This window comes from Eptatretus burgeri, chromosome 4 (genome assembly GCF_056783735.1).
Source record: "Eptatretus burgeri isolate ZD-2024b chromosome 4, Ebu_testis_v1, whole genome shotgun sequence".
NCBI lineage: Eukaryota > Metazoa > Chordata > Myxini > Myxiniformes > Myxinidae > Eptatretus > Eptatretus burgeri.
The window spans coordinates 56415001-56438702 of NC_140964.1; the positions used below are offsets into that span (position 1 = coordinate 56415001).

The window sequence follows — 23702 nt, forward strand, 5'->3', positions numbered from 1 at the left end:
TTGGACAGTCAGTGTTGCATTGCCACCACAACAATGCCCCACAACATCCAGCTTCTCAGGTGCAAGCAAACTTCAAAGGGCAGTGCATTGAACCGATTATTATTATTTTTTTTTTTGTATACCTTGTCGAGGTTCGTATGAGATCCAACATTAACCATATTCACTGCACCTGGTACCCAATCACTTTGGATTTCATTTCAAAACAAGTGAAATCCTTCAATACAGCACGTGTGGTGAAGCAAATGAGTACACTAATGTTAAAATATGCAATTTATGTTTTTTCAGTTTAAAAACAATTAAAAAGCGTACTTAATATTTGAAACGTAAAAATCTTGTTATTATTGTGATAAGCACCTTTATATATAACAGAAGGAATGAAATTGTTCGATACAGCGTGGCAGGGAGCCGCAAAAGAATGATGGCATAAGAACTTAGCTTTCAGCGTTCGACGTTCGGCGCGAAATGCGATGGTGGGCGGAAATGACGTCTTTCGGCACGAAATGCGATGGTGGGCGGAAATGACGTCTTTCGGCACGAAATGCGATGGTGGGCGGAAATGACGTCTTTCGTTCGTTCATACATGAGAGGGGCGCGTTTCTTAGTTTTTTTTCCGTGAAGCAATAAATTTAATGATGTTCAAATATATAACACATTAGTTTCACAAATTTCCATTGAAATACTCGGGTATTTCCGTCAATTGTAGCCATTTCTGTCTAGGTTACGCACTGCATCTACCGGATGGCCGTCATTGGCTGTCTTGAGACACGTGGGGGGGGGGGGGGTGGACACACCGGAGACACCGGACCCACCGGAGACGTGGTAGACGACACCGGGGACATTTCAAACTCGGTGCAATTGTATACAGCGCATGCGCTGTAAAAAATGAGAGACAGCCTCCATAGTTGCAACTTCTCCTCCAAATTAGGGGTGGCATCAGCCATTAATTGGTGGACTCTACATACTCCTGAAGAAGGTTTTGCTGCAGTCTTCACATCATGGATGAACAGGTGCCAAAAGTCAATCGCGCTCCTGCGGTTGATGTTGAAAAGCAAACTATGTGTCATTTTTGTAAGTCTTAGGTGCTTGTAGAGACAAAATGGAAGACTTTCATATTTTAACACACCTCATGTACTTTTACATGGATTACAAAGATGTGAATAGACAATGTCTCATCAACACAGTAAATCAAATGTGAACCTGATATCCCAGCAAAAAGAACTATGTGCTCAAATAACAATGCCATAAGTCAATTTCACACTACTAATTATACAGCTAGCCCCAAGAAGGAATTGTGGTCAAGGTCTTAGCAATCAATGGCCTGTTGCTTAAAGAAGATACCATTAGATCTTGACTCACCACAACTTATCTGCAACCTGAACAGTTGGCTTTAAGTTTCATCTAAATAATAACATGCTCTGAGATGCAACGGCACCTCTGCTGACACTGCACTGGAATACCAATTTTAGTCCGATTAAAAAGTCCAGTGGAAAAAGTACTGGTCATTATAAAGAATTTGACAAAATGGGTGAAAATTTTGCAAAGGAATTGCAAACAGCATTGGCATGCCATATATCCATAGCCAGAGAAGAGATTTCTACAATCAAAAGTGGTTTACAGAACGTTTCCAGGTATATTTGTGTAATTTTTTTAAATCAAAGGTGTTTGTCACTTAAGGAAGTTTATTTCCACTTGGCCATTCACTTACAAGTCGATGGGGATCAAGCCCAGGGCCAGCTGGAATACAAGCAACGCACAGTCGCATGGTGTGGAATCACTCGTCATTGTTGATCATCTCCAATGCCATCCATACCCTCCACCTGTCCACCTGAACTCAATAGTCGGGTCAAAATACCACCTGACCCACAACAAATTGCAACAAAAGGTTTTTCAGTGGTTTTCATTCTTACTGGATATACTGATCAACAGAAAAAAAGTCTACCAAAATCTGACATCCGGAAATGGGTTAAAACAGTCATTTTCAAGATGGTCGCCACCGGGCTTTGAAATAACAAAAACAGCTATAACTTCTTCAATAATTGTGATAAAAACATAATTGTTGGTTCTGGTCCATGGTTTTAATGGATCAGCAATCCACTGGTGTCAATAAAATTTAGATCTGATCAGTATTTAACATGAAATCCAGGATGGTGGCAAAAATCAAGAGTGCAAAAATCAATAAATTTTCCATCTGAACCAAAATCACTGAACACCTGGTGCCATTGAAACATTTATTTGTGAACATTACATAATGGCAGTTTAGGTTACAATTTCAGTCCTCATCACTGTCCTCTAGTTCCTCAGAGGCTTGATTTAATGGATTGTCACAAAACGTCACTTGGCATGATCCACAGGCAGACGTACACGGAAGCCCATTCTTTCTGCAGCTGCAACGGGGTGTGTCACAAGCTGTGGTGCAGTTGCAGTGTATCATCTTCAGAAGAGTGTCTGGTGGTGCAGTTGCAGTGTATCATCTTCAGAAGAGTGTCTGGTGCAGCATTCATGGCAGTCATGATAGGTACAAATCGATTGTCTTCAAGTCCCCAGCCCTAGTCCAGAGGATCGAGGTCACCCTCCATCCCCATCCAAACCATGACCTGGTGGTACACTCGGAGACAATGAAACTTGGTGGCAGATTCCGTTGGGGGAAGACATTCAGGTGTAACGAAAGACTTAGCAGCAGCGACCTTCTTTGTGAATATCTTGTAATGCATGGCTGCCAGAGAACTTGTGCTCTCCCCACCAAATATAACAGCCATCGCTTGGCTGCCAAGTTTCTTTATTTCAGCGTGGCTGACGCCTCTCAAAGTGAATGTATCTGCACACAACTGGAGGCCTTGATCATCTTCCACGAGTATCTGAAAGACTGATTTTTTTCCCAATGCCATACACACGAGATGTTGAATCACATCCTGTGAAGGTGTGCAGGAATAATAGTTGAGTGCACAACTTAGTCCCAAGAAGATGCTTCATCCGATTGATGTCATATACTTTCAGATTGCTTCTTCACTGGTTGTCTGATCTGAAATATAGTGGTTTTCCATCTGGTATACAGTAATGGAGCAAAAGCATCAACAAATCTGTGTCCTCTCCGATTAGTGTGGTGGAATGCAGAATTGTGCTGTTTACGGCTGTCTTGGCAGTGTCCACATCAGCGTCCCCTTCTGCCTGAATAACTGTGCAGCCCACTTTCTTCAGCTGATCACCTATTAAGGTGATCAGCTGTTGCTTGTTACTGCCGACACATAGGAATTCATCTCTCTTTCCGTCAAATTCAGTTTCTCCGGTGAAGTTCACAGTCGGATAGCTGTTGGCTTGTCCCCGTCTCTGCTGAGTGTTATCCTTTATCGAAGGGCCTGCACCATAGCCCATCAAAGACAACAGTTGCTGTCCCATAGTGTTTTGTTGTGAAGTCCGCATATGCTCTGGCTATTTTGCCATATGTATCTCCCTTCTTCCACTTGAGCTTGTGCAGCAAGGATCCACCATCAAGAACATACCTTTCAGTCTTAAGGTGTGCTGAAGGTGTGGTGTCAGGTACTCCTTCACATGCCAGTGCCTTGGTACAGTGGTCATTGACGGCTTGAGTGATTTGAGGTTTGTCGGCCTTCCTCAAGATCTTGTTGTCCTCAAAGAGGGATGGAGGGTATGGACTGAGCTCAAAACTCATCACGTCCTCAAGTGACAAATCACCTATCTGGGATACCACCAGGAATCGCTGGAATAGCAAACTGGAGTCGATGGTTCTGTGAGGAGCAACCTGGAGAGCATTAGAATTTCCCAGGGTCTTTGCTTTCTCTGTCCTCTTGATGGAGAAGGAAAACACAGGTTGTCTAATCATTCTCTCGAAGATTTTGTTCGCAACAGCTTCATATTCATGCACGTTGATGTCTTCGCTTGCCACGATACCATTTATGATATTTCTCAATGTAGGATCAGAGGAGAAAGGTGAAAATGCATTCAGCTTTGTGCTTATCTTTGAGAGGTCGAATGCATGTCTTTCAATTCTGGCACCAGTTGCTTCTTTATGCTGTTCGCTTGTTGCGTATGTGAGATCATTGAAGTCCTGCATGGCGACGTTGACCTCAGATGTTATGGGGGCTGACATTGTCCACATTGCTCGGTGTTCCTCTATCATCTTACTGCCATGAGTCAAGCCACCGGTGCTCTTGAGTGATCTCATGAGTGTTTGTTCGATGACTAGATCACAGCTGAGGCCTGCCCAAAACTGGTTTGTTCGCCGGATCACATGGAAGCCATTTTGAAACTTCTCATCCACATCTGGGTGTTTGCTCTCCAGTTCACTCATTTCTTGTACGTAGAGATAAGCAGACTTCTGGTAGTTGTAGTGTCCAGCTGCAGCAAATATTGGCAAGGCATCAGCAACAGCTTGCAAGTGATCCTTCCAAGACCCAGTGCGATCTGCCTTGATCATTGCCCGAGCAGTATGGAGCATTTTCTAATAACCCAGCCACAGCTTATTAGTTTTGGATTGTGCAGCAAGTTCAGATTTCTTTTTTTCAAGTTAATCAGTGATCTTCACAATTGCAGCTGATTCTTCAAGACTTTCAAGAGAGATGTCACCCGTTAGCAAGGACGAATACATTTTCTCAATCTCTTCTACTTGGAGCATGAACTCAGGATTTTCCTCCACTACAGATGCCACAATAATTCGATGTAGACACTTGCTCACCAGTAGATGGCCTCGGAATGCCCACTGAACAGATTTTCCAGACATCATATGAACTACAGCATTTTCACCGTACACCAGTTCCAGGATGTTTTTGAGTCCTGTTCCCGCCATCAACGTGCCTATTGCTCCAAGCAGATTCATGAACGTGTGAAATGTACCCAGCCTAAGCACGATCCCCTTCAAATGGCTATTCTCTGGTGCAGCACTGATTATCTCGGCAGCTTTCCAGTACAGCGGTTGATCAAACATGATCACAGGAGGGACATGGTGTCTGATGGCCATGTTGGACAGGAAGTTCAAAGTGGACAGAATGCAAGCCTTGTCGCCTGGATACATATCAATCATTGGCAAATAAAGAATGGAGGATGTGCCAGGATGTGTCTGTCCTCGGTGAAGGATGTGCATCATCCCCTGCCAGCCTGGTACAGTCTGCTTGAAATGGAAGGATAGCTCCCAGAAGATCTCAACTCTCATGTCACAGACTCGGAGATCTGGGAGGTCTCGGAACTTGATGTTGCGAAGAACATTGGTTGCAAAGCCATATTCTTTGATATCAATTTTTGACATCTGTACAATGTTCAATTATGAAATCTTCTGCCTTGTCACAAGATGGCTTGTTTTTCATTTTTTTGCCACCATCTTGGATTTCATGTTAAATACTGATCAGATCCAAATTTTATTCACACCAGTGGATTGCTGATCCATTAAAACCATGGACCAGAACCAACAATTGTGTTTTTTCACAATTATTGAAGAAGTTATAGTTGTTTTAGTTATTTCAAAGCCCGGTGGCAGCCATCTTGAAAATGACTGTTTTAACCCATTTCCGGATGTCAGATTTTGGTAGACTTTTTTTTCTCTTGATCAGTATATCCAGTTGGAATGAAAACCACTGAGAAACCTTTTGTTGCAATTTGTTGTGGGTTTGGTGGTTGTTTGTCATAAATTGACCCGACTACAAGTTGGCATGCTGTTATCAATATATGGGAAGTGAGCCAGCTTCGCTTAACTTTTATCTTTCCACCAGGAAAACATTTATAAATCTTCTTACACTTGCACGCACACTCTCAAACAAGCACGACGTCATATTATACGACGCAGGAACATCACATGACTTGATGTGACGAAGCTGATGCAAGCAGCACAATGGACACATCAACATGAATCTAATACCAGTAAGGAAGGAATGCTCAAGCAAACTCTTCGGCTGTATATTGCATCCAAACTTGCTGTGAATACACACTCCTGTAGCAGCTATACAGGTGAACAAGCTGTGTGTAATCATCATGCATAAGATGCATGTAAACAGGAGGAATAAATTGAGGGTGATAATTTTTTCTTTGAAATGAAAAAGGTTTATCATTCTGCCGAACAAACTTTCACTTTGAGTTACAAAAGCGACGTGATAATTAATAAGCATTAATGCATTCTAATCTAATCTGGCATATGACAAATTACAGCTCACAGATCCAAGTCTAAGTTGGACACCCAAATCACAGCAATGTCTGTAAGGTTGATTGCCCTAAATCCTTCATCATACTTCCAGAGGTGACACTCATTCACAATGTGATGAATAGTCTGATCTGGGTGACCACAGTGAGATGCTGGGCTGTCTGAGGAATTCCATTTGTAGAGGTGGTGTGATGTCCTTGCATGGAGTGTATGGATATCCTGTTGAGTGCAGACCACAGTTTCCGAGGGAGGTCGAATACTGGAGGCTCTTATAAATGTATTGCAACTGTGGTTAAAAAAAAGTTGTGTGAAATTTTTCACACTAGATTATTGCAGGAGTAACAGGGAGTACTGTTTGAAACAAGTTATTGTAGTGATATAACGAAGTGGGTTTTTGTATCGAAAGTCAAGGCTCATGGAAGAGCTAGAATACAGAATGGATCAGGACGTAACAGAACAATAATAATAGCAGCAAGAGAGTGGGGGGGGGACACCAACAGCAGGGCTGAGGGACAAAATAAACAGATGGACAAGAGATGCATGGGTAAGGTTGCGGATAGAGGAGAACGCAGGGGTGGGTAAGATGGGTACAGAAACAAAATCGTTTTTTGAGGCAGAGGTTTCCCCATTCTCTTTCTGCTGTTACTTTTGTTATGTTGCATCATGATCCGTTCTCTGTTCAAGCTCTATCATAAGCCTTGACTCGATATACAAAAAAAAAAGAGTGCTGCTTGCAGTCCCTGCCAATTCGCCTGAGTGAACTGTCAGACTCGCCAGTATTGAGGGAGCTCTCTGAGAATAGCCAGAGAGATGTTGACTCTCACAAGCAGATGATCAGATGAACCAACTGGAGCAGAGGAAGAGCAGGAGACATTTGCAGGAAAGTTAATCACCACCAAGTTCAGAAGGTAGGATTTACCATTTGGAGAAATCTGGGTTTGAAAGTTCACAGATTGAATCAGTCCCATAGAATCACAGAAGTTCTTTCCTGAAGTGCCATGGTTGGTGAGAGAGGTACCAACATCCATCCAAGTTGCATAGTGACAATTGAAATCGCCACATATGAGCAAGAGAGGGTTGGGATAAGTGGTTAAAAGTTGGTCCATGTTTTTCTGAGAGAGGGGGAGAGAGAGATGGAGACGTAGATGGAGACGTCACTGTTTTGGAGGATGATACAACACAGACAAATAAGAGGTGGAAGAGGAGGGGTAGTCATACCCAAAGGTACTCCTGGGAATTGGGAGGTGTAAGATCAGTACATGAACAGTGTGACATTGAGTTATTCGTGTAAAGCACAACACTGCTGCCAGGAAGCGGTTCAGGCCCATCAAATCAGAAGACACAATAGTCAGGGAGAGATAGTAAGGAGTCAGGGATGTCCTGTGTGAGCAAGGATTCTGTTAAACAGATGATGTCTGGTTTATCAGTGGTGGCCTGGATTGAAAGATCTGTCAGGTCGGAGTGGAGTCCCGGATGTTTGAGATCCGGAGAGTTAGGGACAAAGGAGGAGGTTTTGCGAGGGTGCGGGACAGGGGGAGGCTGGGTGGGGGAAGTGGGAAGCTGAGAGGGGCCGGGTGAGGGGAAACTGAGTGGGTGGTGTGAGGTGGAAGCTTTGGAGGGGGACTGTGAGGGGATGGGGTGAGGGAGGATGCAAAAAGAAGTGACATGAAGTGGAGGGATGCTGGAGAGGGAGACACATCGGAGGGGTGGGCTTGGAAGGATGCAGGCTTGGAGGCGATTATGGGGAGGGTGCCGACATTGAGGGTTTTGACACCATTAAGGCCTAAGTCACATTTGCCACGGAGGCCGTGGGGTCTTCAAAATCTACGGCCACTAGCAATTATACGGCGGCCGCAGTATTTCCAGTCACACAATGTAGCAGTCATTTATGTTTTTATTTTCCGGGGAGCCGCACGGCGTATTAAGGCCTAAGTCACATTTTCCATGGCGGCCGTGGGGTCTCCAAAATCTACGGCCACTAGCAATTATACGGCGGCCGCAGTATTTCCACGGGCACACAATGTAGCAGTCACATATGTTTTTATTTTTCGGGTAGCCGCACGGCATATTTATAAATTGTGGAGACCGAAAACGTGGGGGTGCCATACGGTCTTTGATTTGATGTCGCACGGTGACCTTAGGGCGTTCCTGCAGCGGCCATAGCATTTTCAAGGCAGACGCAAGGTGCCCGCAAGGCGACTGCAGGGGGGCCCAAAGGCAAACGTGCGGCCAGACGGATGGTAACGAGTGGGTTCTTTTTTTTTTTTTACCAGTTTTTTTTTTTGTTTCGGCTTGTCAAAGTGCTACGGCGAACGTAGAAATGAAAAAAAGTTATAACTCCGCGTTATAATTCCACTGCGACCTTACGACCTGTAAAATATAGCCAAATGGCGTACGGCCACCCTGAGGCCACTGCAGAAACTCTGCGGCCGCCGCACGTTTCTGTCAATTCAGAGGGCGTAAGGCTGCCGTATCCTCACCGTAGAGCAAATGTGACTTAGGCCTTAGGTCTTAGAAATTGTGGAGACCGAAAACGTGGGGTTGCCGTACGGTCTTTGATTTGATGTCGCACGGTGACCTTAAGGGGGCCCTGCGGCGGCCATAGAATTTTCAAGGCTGATGCAAGGTAGCCTCAAGGTGCCTGCAAGGGGACCGCAGGGGGGCCCTAAGGCGAACGTGTGGCCAGACGGACGGTAACAACAAGTGGGTTTATTAATTTATTTTTTTATTTTTTTACCAGTTCTTTTGTTTCGGCTTGTCGAATTGCTACGGCGAACGTAGAAATGAAAAAAAGTTATAACTCCGCGTTATAATTCCACGGCGACCTTACGACCTGTAAAATATAGCCAAACGGCGTAGGGCCACCCTGAGGCCACCGCAGAAACTCTGCGGCCGCCGCACGTTTCTGTCAATTCAGAGGGCGTACGGCCGCCGTATCCTTGCCGTAGAGCAAATGTGACTTAGGCCTTAAGGACATGAGGTGATTTGATTGTCAGGAACAGACAACCTTTACAACCTGGACTTCTCAAGATTCCCATTCTGGATATCCGGAGACAAAAATCATGGGATGGGTGGAAATAATTATTGCTGAAGGCATGAAGGAAGTTAGTGCTGTCGGTATGGGGGAAAGGTTGATGGTCCAAGCTTTTTGATGAGAGACAGGTTTGGAAAATAATCCACGTGAAGAAGAGGAATACATCTTTGTGAAAAGGAAGAACAAATCGAGTGCTAATGACAAAGAAATAAGGAAGGTGAAGCATTTTAAAATGTATGAAAAGCTTTTAAAGGAAGAAGGAAGAAACATTTCATTCAGGGAAGATTCAGTTTAAAGATATTGAGAAAAGGAAGAGATGAAGTACAGGACATGAAATACAGGCCGAAGGAATTACAAACAGATTGAAATTCATCTTCTGGAGTGAAAAATGATTTTTTTAAAAACTTAATTGAAGTGAGGAGGGGGGAATAGGATGGAGTTAAGGAAGACACTGAAAGGACGGAACAAGGAACGCATCTTCAAAACAGACAGAATTTGCACACCAGCTATTCTCGGACACGGATTCGACATGACAGCAGAACAAGGTACGATTTAACACGGAAAATTGGACGAAAACACAAACAGCATCACACGGACGAAAATATAACAGAAGACATGATGAATCGGGTCCAGGAAACTTAGCTTTGATCAAATGCAAAGAGAAACTTCTGATTGAACCAACACATGCAGCAGACCCCGGAGTGGAAAGTGTTTATCAAGTTTCTTTCTCGAAAAGGTTTAATGAACAAAATGTAACATCGGCAGCTGAATAAAGTTAACGGTGACATCCTATATAATTCAGCTCTTACATGAGCCTTGACCTTTGTGAATAATAAATAAAAGGGTTTCTTCAGGTTCATGACACAAATATGACAAATTATATAACTCTTGTCATAATACACTTATGAAGTGACCACCCCCCCCCCCCCATGTGACCACTGCACAGCACAATGGTATATTTAACATTGACGAGCAACAAGTTCTGGAAGATGGATCCTCTAACTTAACATCCTTCGGATGGACGGTGTACACACTGATGCCTCGCCATGCACATGAAACACCAGGGCAACAGTTTAAAGCTATGTTGGGATTCAAACCCAGGATAGACAGCTCAGAGATGATTGCGTATACCTCCAAGCAAACCTGCAAGTCCCCAAAATAATCTGTTGTGTTCAATTAAAAAAAAAAATTGTCCTGAAAGAAGAAACAATGTATCATAATGTCCACGCTGGCAAGTTAGATTAGACTGTATAACGTTAAAATTATCGTAATGGTAATAGGCATAAAAGCATTATTATGGTGACGATACAACAACCACTGATGTAGGTATCTTCTCCTCCCTTCTGTCTTTTTTCCTGCCTGTTTGATGATACGGCATTTAAAATACATTTCCGGACAACTAATGAGGCTTCAGTATGCATTTGCTTCGGGCGAACACATTTGAGCAACCAGGGGTTTTACTTATCCATTTTGAGAGCAAACAGGCTGTGAGGACAAAACACTTAAAGGTGGATTTATTTTATTTAATAATGGTAAAAAAATATATATATATATATATATATATATATATATATATATATATATATATATATATATATATATATATATATATATATATATATATATATATAAAATACACAACGTGAATCAGGGTCGTCTTTGTTCCTGGACATTTTAGTAGCATCTGTATGTCAACAATAATTTACATGACATATCTGTTTGAGAGATTGAGTTATGGTAGGAGTACAAAAACATTTTCGATTTTCCACATTTTTGCTCCATGATAGCTTGCAGGGTAACATTTTGAATAAAATAGGTACAGGAGCTAAATGCATGCGATGTTGTAAATTAGCATTAAAAATTATACGGATAAGGTCACTGAAAGTCAAATTCATATCAGTCTCTCTGTTGCATTCCGTGCATTGACTATTGTAATCACCATGGCAATGTTTGTGGTAAAAGCACACACTTAGTAACACCATTAAAGCTTCAGGCTGACTCTTATTCCTCGCTTCTCTCGTCTATGGAACCGTCTTCCAGAGACCATTGTTTCTCACTCTTCCCTTCAGGACTTTAAGCAGGCAATGTAACACCTTTATTACCCCCATTAATCCCTCGTAACACAACCCTCTTGCTGGTTTCAGTGTCACCTCACCTATCTCTATATCTATCTATCTATCTATCTATCTATCTATCTATCTATATCTATCTATCTATCTATCTATCTATATCTATCTATCTTTCTATCTATATCTATCTATCTATATCTATCTATATCTATCTATCTATCTTTCTATCTATCTATCTATCTATCTATCTATATCTATCTATCTATCTATCTATCTATATCTATCTATCTATCTATCTATATCTATCTATCTATCTATCTATCTATATCTATCTATCTATCTATCTATCTATATCTATCTATCTATCTATCTATCTATATCTATCTATCTATCTATCTATCTATATCTATCTATCTATCTATCTATCTATATCTATATCTCTATCTATCTATCTATCTATATCTATATCTCTATATCTATATCTATATCTCTATATCTCTATATCTATATCTCTATATCTCTATATCTATATCTCTATATCTATATCTCTATATCTATATCTCTATATCTATATCTCTATATATATATATATATATATATATATATATATATATATATATATATATATATATATATATATATATATATATATATATATATATATCTCTCTCTCTCTCTCTCTCTCTCTCTCTCTCTCTCTCTCTCTCTCTCTCTCTCTCTCTCTCTCTCTCTCTCTCTCTCTCTCTCTCTCTCTCTCTCTCTCTCTCTCTCTCTCTCTCTCGTTAATTTATTCCCTTGCCAGTTGTACCCAATTGTTGACCTGCTACCCCACTGCCAACTTAACCTGGCTCTTCCATGAGCCTTTTTCTGGTGCAGAAAATCAAAATCAAATAAAACTTATTCAATGAGAAATTAAAAAGTTAGTCTTTTTTTCCTCCATTTTTAAGGTCAAAGGTCAAAGAAAAAAAAAAACTCGTGATCCCCTCCTCTCAAAATCACTACAAATTTATTTTGTCTTTCCTGCATAAAGGGAAATGTCTGGAAATTGCTCTTATTTTGTTTTCATGAAAATGAAATCGATAAAATACTGATTGAGAAATATTTTGCCAAATGAAGATGTTTACTGCAGTCTGCCTGCGTTATTTACCAATGTTGTTTGCCAACATAGAGTATTCGGGCCATATACTGTCTTCGTACACTTTCATAGATTGAATAATTAGTTTACATGTTTTGCTGAAGGATATTTTTCTTTTTACTCAAGCGAAAATAGAAGAATCATATTGAAATCATAGCCACGCAGCCTGCTAAACTAATTTGCATCCTTCAAAATGTGACTGGTAGGATGGCCTGCAGGTATGCACAATTGCCTCTAAGCTGTCTAGCCTGGGTTCGAATCTTGGGCCAGCTAAAAACTGTCATCCTGATGTTTCATCAATGTATATGCCATCCCTCGAATGGACGTCAAAACTGGACGTCCTGTCTTGCGGCATTAGTTGGACGTTAAAGATCCGACTGTGTCGTTTGTGAAGAGTAGGTGAGCTATCATCGGCATGATGAACAAATTCCAAATTCCTGTCCTAACCTACAGAAGGCATTGCAACAACGGCATCGCTGCATCCTCAGCCAATGATGCTAACCCGCAGCCTTATGCTGCATATAAAAGAAGAAGAAATCATTCAAAATGGATTGAAAAGGCTGGATGAAGAAATGTGAGAGTTTGATAGAGAAACCTGGAGAAAGGTGAATAGAGATGAGTTAAGCATTCAAAAGGGGTGCTTTGTCTGTCAGTTGCCTCACCAGTTTTACATCTGTTTTATTGATGTGATTTCATGTCTGCCTTGGTTGAAAAACCTAAAAAAATCTTCTGCAACCTTTTGTGGATTGTAAAACATCAGGAAATTTTGATCAACTCACAGAGACAGCTTGCTTGAACTCTTTATGGCACGTCGAAAGTTGAGGAAGTATGATCTGCCAATTTTTTGGAGGAAGCCTCTGGAAAAGATGAAGTCCAACTTTCTTCCTTCAGCACATTCAGTTCTAAATCAGAAAAACCCAACACTTGCCAATGTTGCTTCCATGTGAGAAAAGGAAGACCCGTCTTCCTCTATTCAGCATGATCCAAGGGAGTAAGGATGGAAACTATTGGATGACCCATGCATGATCAATTAATTTGAAGATCAACAAAACTCACAGGATGTATTTTTGCTGTCACTGATGATTAATCATTTCCTGATGAGAGCGAGGACAATGTTTCTGATGACCAGAGCTGGATTTAAGTTTAACAGCCCCTGTGACATTCGAATAGTAGAGCCCCCCCCCCGACCTCCCACCAACCTCAAAATATAGTAGGAAGAGAAAAAAAATTTAAAAGAGCATTACTGTGTATAGATCTATAAACATTTCACTACAACACTTTTTTTTTTAACTGAAGATATTTTAAACTAGAAGGGCACTCAGTGGAGCGCATACCTCCACCAAACTGATTAGTTTACGATTTGTATCCCACTGATGAGCCGGATCGGGATTCGGACATGGACTAAAATGTAATCAGCTTGTTCTCATCACCTAACGAACTCATCCGCCAAGTTTTGTCCTAATCCGTCCACAACATTTTCATGTATCGTGCTCTCCATCGTTTTAGCCCTATCATCTCAATGGTGAAAAAACACATAAATTCTCGGATCCAGATTTGGATCTTCACCAAAATCGAATCAATTCTTCCTTGTTACATACCCAACCTGCCCACCAAGTTTCCTCACAATCCGTCCACAACTTTTTGAGACATCGTACAATATATCGTTTTAGCCCAAACCGAGCCATATCCGGATTCGGATCTTCACCCAAATCTAATCATTTCGTCCTTGTCGTATACCCATGCTCTCCACAAAATTTCGTCCGAATCCTTCCACAACTTGAGAAATTTTGTTCATAAGCAAACAGACAGGGGTGAAAACAACCTCTGTCCACCTTCGGTGGGTGGAGGTAATTATCAGAAAGAACATTAACACAAATTTATCAAAAGCTGAATGGGGAAAGTCGAATTGCCATTCTTGCAATGCAAATGTGACCCCATATACCACTTCCCTGGCTCTGCTACCTTTGAGTCAACAAGGGAATAAACAATACTAGCTTTTTTAATAATAATAAATTAATGTACCGGAGGTTTTTCGTGGGTGCCTCCCCCCCCACCCCCCAGAGTTCGGGCCCTGGACAAATGACCCGTTGGTCCTTCCTTAAATTCGGCCCTGCTGATGACAACAGTGTTTTATAGAACAAGCCCTTGAAGTTCCCAAATTATATCAGAAATAGTCCGATCCGATTTTTCTTTTTACTTATGTTGTTGTTGTTCTTCTTTCGGCTGCTCCCGTTAGGGGTCGCCACAGCCGATCATCCGTTATGATCCGCATACTGATTTGGCACAGGTTTTACGCCGGATGCCCTTCCTGACGCAACCCTGGTCACCTCTTACGACACAGGGATAAGGATTAGGTTTCGCCATGATTCCGGGCTGCTCTACACCCTCTCATAGCCCAGCGCAGAGCTCCCGTCCTCAAGCGATCCTCCAACCCAAGTCTCCGAGTTGCCGGATTACAGGCGCACGCCACTATGCCCGGTTTTTTTTTTAACTTATGTGAGGGTTGATATTTGTTTCAACAATGCTATTTTGTTAATTTTTTTGGATACAAAGTCAATGCTCGTGGAAGAGCGAGAATACTGAATGGATCATGACCTGACATAACAAAAGAAACAGCAAAGAGAGAGGGAGAGGGAGAGAAAAGAACACCAACAGCAGAGAGAGTCAAAGGACAAAATACAGAGAGACTTAAACAAATAATGGGTGTGGGGAGGAATGAGGAGTAGGGGAGAATGTCTGAGGTGGACAAGATTAATACAGAAGCAAACTCTCAGGAAGGAAAAACTGGAAATGTTGAAAGACATAGGCTTATGGTGTGGGGTGGGGTGGGATTAATGGGGGTAAAAAAAGATAATAGCTTTGCATGAGGGATAATCTGAGATGGTGGTGAACAGCTGTCTTGAACACTTTGAGGGAAGAATGAGATTGAAGAGAATGTGGAAGTTGGTTCCACATATGGGGAAAAAAGGAACAAATGAGATGAGGTGAGCAGTGATTTTGGATTTTGGTGGTTTCATTCGAAGAAGGTTGATGGTGGACTGCGTGCACCCTGCAGAAAGTCCAGAAAGGAGGTGGTAGAAGACAGAGATAACCAACTTGTATGCAATGGGAAAATGATAGGCTCACAGACTCAGCCTCACTGTAGGAGATTCCATTAATATTGAAGGACTTGCATTCCATGGCATCAAGCTATGCAACATGTGAGGCATGGGAGCCTGCCCAGAGGGGAGCGCAGTACTCCATCAAGCTGCGGATGAAGGCCTCAGTGGATGCGAGTTCAGGTGTGCCAAATAGTGATTTTATACAACGGAGGATGCTCAGTCGGCAACTGGCTTTGGAAGTCAATTTTGAAACGTTGTTTGCCCAAGAAAAGATCATGGCTGAGAGTGAGACCCAGGAGTTTGAAGGACTGAACTTCCTCAATAGGATTTGAAAGAAATTCAGGAAAGTCATAAGTTCCTAAAAAAAAAAATTGAATTCTTTTTTGATTAATTAATCTTGCTTTCTAAATCTCCAGTATCTAATTTTCATAATTTTGTCATACGATCAAATTTTAATATCCTTCAATAACTTCGATATCTGCACAAGTATTTATAAAAGGGTACATTGATTAAATAGAAACAAAACTAGAAATCATCTCAAAATGGTCCGTCTGCATCCGCTTTGAACGAGAACTAAACTTGATGAAATAACAGCCAAAAAAAAATTAATAAATCTGTACATTTTATTAATTATTGTTCTCCATATTCTCATCATCAAGGTTTGTTGAGAATTTCATGTCAAAAGCTTAAATGGAAAAAAAAAAAAATTAAAAAGAGTTATGCCCTGGACAGCACACAAAAAGCGGTTGCAAAACCCAATTTCCTGCAGCACGGGGGACGCATAAGTGATTCTGAGAGTGTGAAGTACGAGCAGAAATTAATAACGTTGGCTATTAATGCAGAAATTAATTACCATCATCTTTGATTTGTGTCAAAAACATGTGAACTGGCAAAATTAATAACAATACATGTTCTCTTACAAGGAACTTCAAGGTTTGAAAGGTTACAAAATAAGTGTAATAGGTTTCACCTGTATGTAATCAGTGGTTCTGCTTAAATACTGAGCTCCTCCACTTATTGAAGGAGTTTTAACGTACAACTCACGAGGACACATAACAAGGCAAACATGAAAACCAAGGAGTTTTCCAAAGAAGTCAAACATAAAGTGGTGGAGAAGCACTGTTCATGAGAGGGTTAAAAGAAGATTTCAAAGTCAAAGTCACTCATTATCTCTTTGAGTATGGTGAAATACTTAATAAAGAAGTGGAAGATGTATCATACCACCCAGACTACACCCAAATCAGGTCATCCATCCAAACTCAGCAGCTGGACAAACAGGAAACTGGTTCAGGATGTCATTCTAAATCCAACAATGACTTTGAAAGATCTGCAAGGCTCTATATCCGAGATGAGGGTCAGTGCTCATCAATCAACAATATCCCGTTCCCTTCACAAAGCTTGTCTCTATGGACGGGTGGCAAAAAAGAAGCCATTAATGAAAAAGATGCATCTAAAGCTCATATGGAGTTTGCAAAAAAGCATCTTAATGATACTGTAGGCAGGTGGAGAAAAGTTTTGTGATCGGACGAGACAAAAATTGAACTTTTGCTCTAAATTCAAATGTTACGTCTGGCACAAGCCTAACACTGCACATCAACCAGTCAACACCATCCCTACAGTCAAGTATGGTGGTGGCAGCAACAAGTTGTTGTGTGTTGTTCGCCTTTCGGCTGCTCCCTTTAGGGGTCGCCACAGCGGATTATCCGTTATGATCCGCATACTGATTTGACATAGGTTTTACGCTGGATGCCCTTCCTGACGCAACCCTGGTCGCCTCTTACGACAAAGGGATAAGGATTGGGTTTCGCCATGATTCCGGGTTGCCCTACAGCCTACACCCTCTCATAGCGCAGCCCAGTGCAGAGCTCCCGTCCTCAAGCGAACCTCCAACCAAGCCTCAGAGTAGCCGTATTACAGGCGCACGCCACTACGCCCGGTTGGTGGCAGCAACAAGTTATGGGGCTGCTTTTCACTTGCAGTGAGTGGCAAACTTGTCAGAAGAGAAGGGATAATAGATGGTGCAAAGAAAAGGAGAATTCTTAATGAAAACCTGCTCGCATCAATCACAAATCTGAAACTGGGTAGGAGATTCACATTTTAGCAGGACAATGATCTGAAGCACAATGCTAAAGCCACACTGGAGTGGTTGAATAAGAAGAAAATAAATTTTCTTGAGTGACCCCGTCAATGTCCTGAGTGGAACCCAATTTAACATTTATGGTGAGAATTGAAGATTGCAGTTCATCGACGATCCCCATCAAACTTGGCAAAGCAAAGGGTTTACCATCTCACTGTGCAAAGCTGGTAGAAACCTACCCAAAATGACACAAAAAGCAGTCATTGCTACAAAATGTGCTTCACCAAGTACTACAAGTCAGGTCAGGTTAGATCTGTGACCTGCTACAGGTACCATGTAAACCTGTACTAACCTGTTCCATGGTCGGGTTGTCGGTGACTAAACCGACTCCCCCACCAGGTTTTCTGGTGAGGAGGGTGTTTGGATATGGACACCCAGCAGGATTAAAAACAAAACCTGTCAAAGGGCGGAGGAGCTCCTTGTGAGCCAACAGCCATCCATATCTAGTGCCCAACTGTGTCTGCGGACGTCATCCTGCAGTTGGGTTACTTTTTATTAGGAGGTTGGTGGCAGGATTTGCACTCTGGTCACCGTAAAACCCTTCATTCCGCAAAACGCGAAAAAATCTGAAAACCCACTCCGTGGGAGTACCTCCTGTGCAGCTTCCCTTCGCAGGGCAGCTCACTGGATGACGGGATTGGGGCAAAGCCTTCGGGACCCCCAATCTTTGATGAAAGGAGGGAAACCATGGGGTAACATCCCTTGTTCAGATTGCGGGAGAGTGTGTCGGAGTGGTGCTGAGGTGTCGTCCACCAGACGGCGGTCTCCTTGGGTTAACCTGAGGCGGTCCCTTTGGGTGGGTGCCTGGAATGTCCTATCCCTAAGAGAGGATGATCACCTGTCTCTGTTATCATTTGAGCTCAAGCGTTTAGACATCGGTATTGCAGCACTCTCTGAGGTTCGGAGACCGGATTGTGGCGAGATAATGGTGGGTGGTTACACCTACTATTGGTCTGGTCGCTCTGATGGTTACCATACTCAAGGAGTTTCTGTAGCTGTGTCCAATAAGCTGACCCCAATGATAATTGAGGTAACACCGGTCAACGAGCATATTATGAGACTAAGGATTCGTCACTCCTTCGGTGTCATTTCCCTGGTCTCTGTCTATGCTCCGACTGAGGCGAGTGACCTCACCGTGAAGGTAACATTCTACGCCACGCTCGAGTCTGTGGTTGATCAGTGCCCCAGACGAGATACACTTCTAGTCTTTGGGGATTTCAATGCATCGACTGGAACTGATAGGGATGGTTATGAGACATGTATTGGTCCCCATGGGTCAGGAACTATGAACCAGAATAGCACTAAGTTCCTTGACTTTGCAAGAAGTCATGGACTTAGGGTGGCTGGTTCATGGTTTCAGTGCCCACAAGCTCATCGCTGGACTTGGTATTCCAACGCTGGCGGTGTGGCAAAGGAGATTGACCATGTCCTCGTTGGTGATCGCTGGAGGATGATCCAGAACTGCAGGGTCTACCGGAGTGCTCAGTTCCTCAATACTGACCACCGGCTTGTTGTAGCAACTCTAAAGCTGCACCTTAAATCCTGGAGAATGGTACCATCCCAGCCCAGGCTGGATGTTGGCAAGCTAAAGGATGAGAGAGTAGCTGAGGAGTTTGCGAACAGGCTGAGTGGACATTTTGGGTTTCTGGGTGCTTTGGGGGTCCTGAAGAGTTGTGGAGTGCCTTCAAGACCACCGTCCTTAATGTTGCCGGTTGATGTCTTGGAACTCACCGCAGGGCAAAGAAGAATTTTGTCTCTCAAGGGACACTGGATACCATTGACCAGAGTCGCAGGGCCATGCTGAATGGCAGAGCTGAGCTGTTCAGGGATCTGAGGCGTAATACTGTACGTGCACTAAGGGTGGACAAGGAGGGCATCTGCCTGGGGGAAGACCAGACGGAGGCCCCTGGAGTACCAGCGGAAAGTGGACGCAGCGACGCGCTGTTCTGGCACATGCTCCCATACCTGACCTGACCAAGTACTGACCTAAGGGGCTGAATACTTTTACAATCAGTGAATTTTTATTTGTAGATTTTTTTTGCAGGTATTCCTGACATGTAACCTCCTTCTACAGTATAACTAGTCCAGTCAATGTAGCAAATTTGAGGAGGTAACCCACCACTAATTGCAAAAGAATTGTTTCCACTGCAGTGCATTTCAGTAAGACCCCCTAATCACCATACTAAAAGTCCTAAAAAAATCCTTGCATGGGAAAGTAGTGTAATTTGCATAATATGAAAATTAGCTTCTGCTCTAAGAGAAAATTCATATTTTCACTCTAACTTTGCATCTAAGTACCCAATTGAAGCAAATCAAGTGTCCAAACCCATGTTTTCAAGGTCAGTGAACATGATAGGCACATTTGCAAATTAATATTTTTGAATATAATTTGCGTATTATGCAAATTAGCTTCTATCATAAGAAAAAAATTCATATTTTCACTATAACTTTGCATCTAAGTACTGTATCCGATTGAACCGTAACCCAAACCCTAACCTGTATTGTTTATGCTCTGTTATTTCATGAATTACAGAGAGCTATGGCTGAGTGTATTTTCTGCGAGAAGAGTTTAGAAGATGGTCAGGATACTGCAATCCTACGAGAAAAGGGGAGCGAGAGTATCAACAGGGCCAGTGAGCAGCAAGGAAGTAGTACAAGAACTCATGAAGATCAGTGAGTACACACAGAATGCCGACGGGTTTTCACTCATCCCCAGACGATTGCAAAGGCACAGGAAAAAGTAACTGAACAAGATCAGCCCTCACCGTGTATCCTTCGTTCAGAAACGCCAATGTTCAGTTTGGACAAGCACTGTTTGTTTTGCGGTGAACCAGCTACTTACAATGAGAAAAAGCGTGATGGCATGGATGTCTATCCTGTAAGAACCACATCATTCCAAAATATTGTCTTACATTCATGTGCACAAAGGAAAGATGAATGGTCTATGTTAGTTTCAGGCAGAATTGCATATGCTCATGACCTAATCGCAACCGATGCAGTTTACCATCAAAGCTGTAATGTCAACCTCAGGACTGGGAAGCAGGTTCCACAGCAACATTCCTCTGGACTAGGTAGTGTTGCAAAGAAACAAAGGCTTGGCAGACCCAAAGAAGCAGAAAGATATGAAGCATTCCTGTTGGTTGCAAAGTACCTGGAGGGAAATGACGATGAACAGATTACAATAACAGACTTCATTGAGAAAATGGAGACAGGTCTTTTGGGTTCAGAGGTTGCAGCTTGCAGCTTATGGCTTTACACATATGAAGAGTAAACTCATGGAACATTTTGGTGACAATATCATAATAACCGAGCTGAATGGGAAGACAAATGTTGTAACTTTTAGACGAACAGCAACAAATATTCTCCATGACTTTTACAAGGAACAGAAGAAAGAGGACCCCAATATTGAGAAAATACGAATGATAAACAGTTGCTAAGCTTATCAAGAGTGATATAAAGGCAGTTGACTCTTCTAATGATGTATATCCAACCAGAGAACAGATGTCATCAACAGGAACAGCTGTGCAGTTCATTCCACAGTCACTACTGATGTTGTTGCAAGGTTTGTTCGTTGGCAAAAACACTGATCTGAAGGTAGCATCAATTGGACAAGCTATAATGCAAGCAACAAGGCCAAGAGTCATTCTAGCCCCATTGCAATTTGGACTAGCAACTGAAATGCATCATCAGTTTTCATCATGGTTCATCATAGAAACTCTTCTTAAACACGGCTTCAGTTGTTCCTATTCTGAAGTGCGGAAGTTCGATAAAAGTGCCGCTGTTACACAAGGGGCAGAGTTGCTGAGCCTGGATCTGGAGAGTTCATTCAGCATGTTAGTGACAATGTTGATCACAAAATAAGAACTCTTGATGGCTTTGGAACATTCCATGGAATGGGGATTATTTCCACTTTCACACCAGGAAAGCTGCTTAGTAAACCTGTACCTAGAGTATCAGTGACAACAGATGACATCATAAAAGTGGGAAGCATCAACATCAAAACTTTCAAATCTCAGCACACAGGATGTAATCCATTGACATACAAAGAACTGCAGGCAATGGAAGTGCACGATCCAACGAATCACATTGATCTTCTGTGAGAAGTGGCATTTGTCCTTCGTCCTAAGAGGCCAGCATGGTCAGGTATGATGCAGACATCTCCCCACTGCACCAGAGAAGTTGACCAAGATATTCAGGTGTAACTGCAAGACCGGGTGTAGCACCAGCAGATGCACCAGCAAGCGTATTCCCATTGACTGTACATGGATGTGTGAGGTGTGTAAAGGTGTAAGTTGCACTAAATCATCTCAGGTGGAGATAGATGACAGCAGTGATACTGATTGATATGTTACCTGAAAATTCATGAAGAACACTAACCACATTACCAATTCGCAGTGAAAACCTGTGTTAAATGTATCTTATCATCTTGATTGGGTGTCACCACTTTAAGTATTTCAGGTATTGCTTGTTGCTGCTTTAGTTAATTTTTCATACTTGCTTTTAGATGACTTTATTGTTTGTATCAGGCACATGGATGCAAAGTTATCTGACATTTTTGATTTTCTCTAATTGCTAAAAGCTAATATACATATTTTATGCAAGTTATATTCATAATATGGGTTTGGATACTTGTTCCTTAAATGGAAAATAATAGTGAAAATTAGAAATTTCTCTAATTCCTGAAACGAATTTGCATAATATGCAAATTATATTCAAAATATTAATTTGCAAATGTGCCCATCATGTTCATTGACCTTGAAAACATGGGTTTGGACACTTGATTTGCTTCAATTGGGTACAAAGATGCAAAGTTATATCGAAAATATGAATTTTCTCTTATGGCAGAAGCTAATTTTCATATTATGCAAATTCCACTACTTTCCCATGCTAGGATTTTTTAGAACTTTTAGTATGGTGATTAGGGGGGTCTTACTGAAATGCATTGTAGTGGAAATGATTCTTTTGCAATTAGTGGTGGGTGAAGATACTAATTTGACTGGACTAAAAAGTGTTTAGTTTGATCTCTTCAGTTATGAATAAAAAAGTTCATTTGGAAAAATTGTTTCTACTTAATTCGTAATTCATCGAAATATGGCATTATTGGAAGGAGGTGAATACTTTTGCAGACCATTTTATATGTCATTTGATGTGAACATCAACCCAACAATAAACCTGAAGTGTGGTATTGTATTTCAAATGATATTGATTGACATGAACATTGTGATCAAAATACCTTGTTGCTTCTCGACATATTCATATGATGCGTATTTTTTGGCAACGTTAGGATATCATTTGCGCCAATGGCTTTACACACCGAAGCTTGCTGGCTCTCAGCATCCTCTGCAGCTGTACGTGCCACACGCGAGATGATGGGAGCGATGTTCGTGGGACCATACAGCTGCAACTTCGGGAGGCTATTTTGGTACTCCTCTACCACTCCTTGAATGCCTGCAACCAAACGGGAAAATTTCAATAAAAGTCTTAGAAATCTGTTATTTCTTTGATATATTTTAACTAGTCTTCATCTCCCCAAACTAAATTATGACAAAGTTAGTAAATACATACATTTTGATAATGCACTTAGTATGAAAGAGATTAAAAACCTGGTAGAAATATAAGATTTGCAAAATTTGAAAATGAAACCAACCTGTTCATGTCTATAGATTAGATGACAACAATAAAATTTTGGTAATAAGAACTAAAAATCATAAAGATGAAAAAAGAAAACCTATGTTGACCTTCTCGGCAATAAATATTTTAAATTAGGAGATTATATTACATTAGATTCTCATTATGTTTCATTATAAATTTATCAAGAAGAATTGGATCGCAGAGATTTGAGAGAGATAGTGAAGTTTGTAGTTGTACAAGTTGCTTAAATTTATTTCGAACAAACGAAGATGAGAGTGACGCAAGGAATATTGTGAAAACAAGTAAAAAAGACATAAAATGTTATGGGCCCAATTATTTTAGTAATTTTGCTGTATGGAGTTAAAGGGCGAGCCCATATTTATGTTCATCTAAAATGACCTGCCGCCAGTCTACCAGTCGGCCATCTTTGATCAGATCGCAAAATAAAGTGAG

The 23702-nt window shown here is 41.7% G+C and overlaps 1 protein-coding gene across 3 annotated transcripts in view; it reads right to left on the bottom strand.

The window, feature by feature from the left end:
• Positions 1 to 23702, bottom strand: part of LOC147028098 (copine-4-like) — a 105831-nt gene that overhangs the window by 18290 nt on the left and 63839 nt on the right. The window contains exons 13-15 of one of the 3 annotated variants that reach the window (XR_015057421.1): positions 22933 to 23066; positions 20623 to 20769; positions 19180 to 20494 (exon numbers count right to left, since the gene is read on the bottom strand). Coding sequence is in view for 1 of the 3 variants with exons in the window: in XM_085878128.1 (XP_085734254.1) it covers positions 22933 to 23066 (134 nt within the window). In the remaining 2 variants the exon portion in view is untranslated. Of the gene's footprint in view, positions 1 to 19179; positions 20495 to 20622; positions 20770 to 22932; positions 23067 to 23702 lie in introns of those variants that run through there. The other 2 variants (XR_015057422.1, XM_085878128.1) reach the window with 2 other exon arrangements.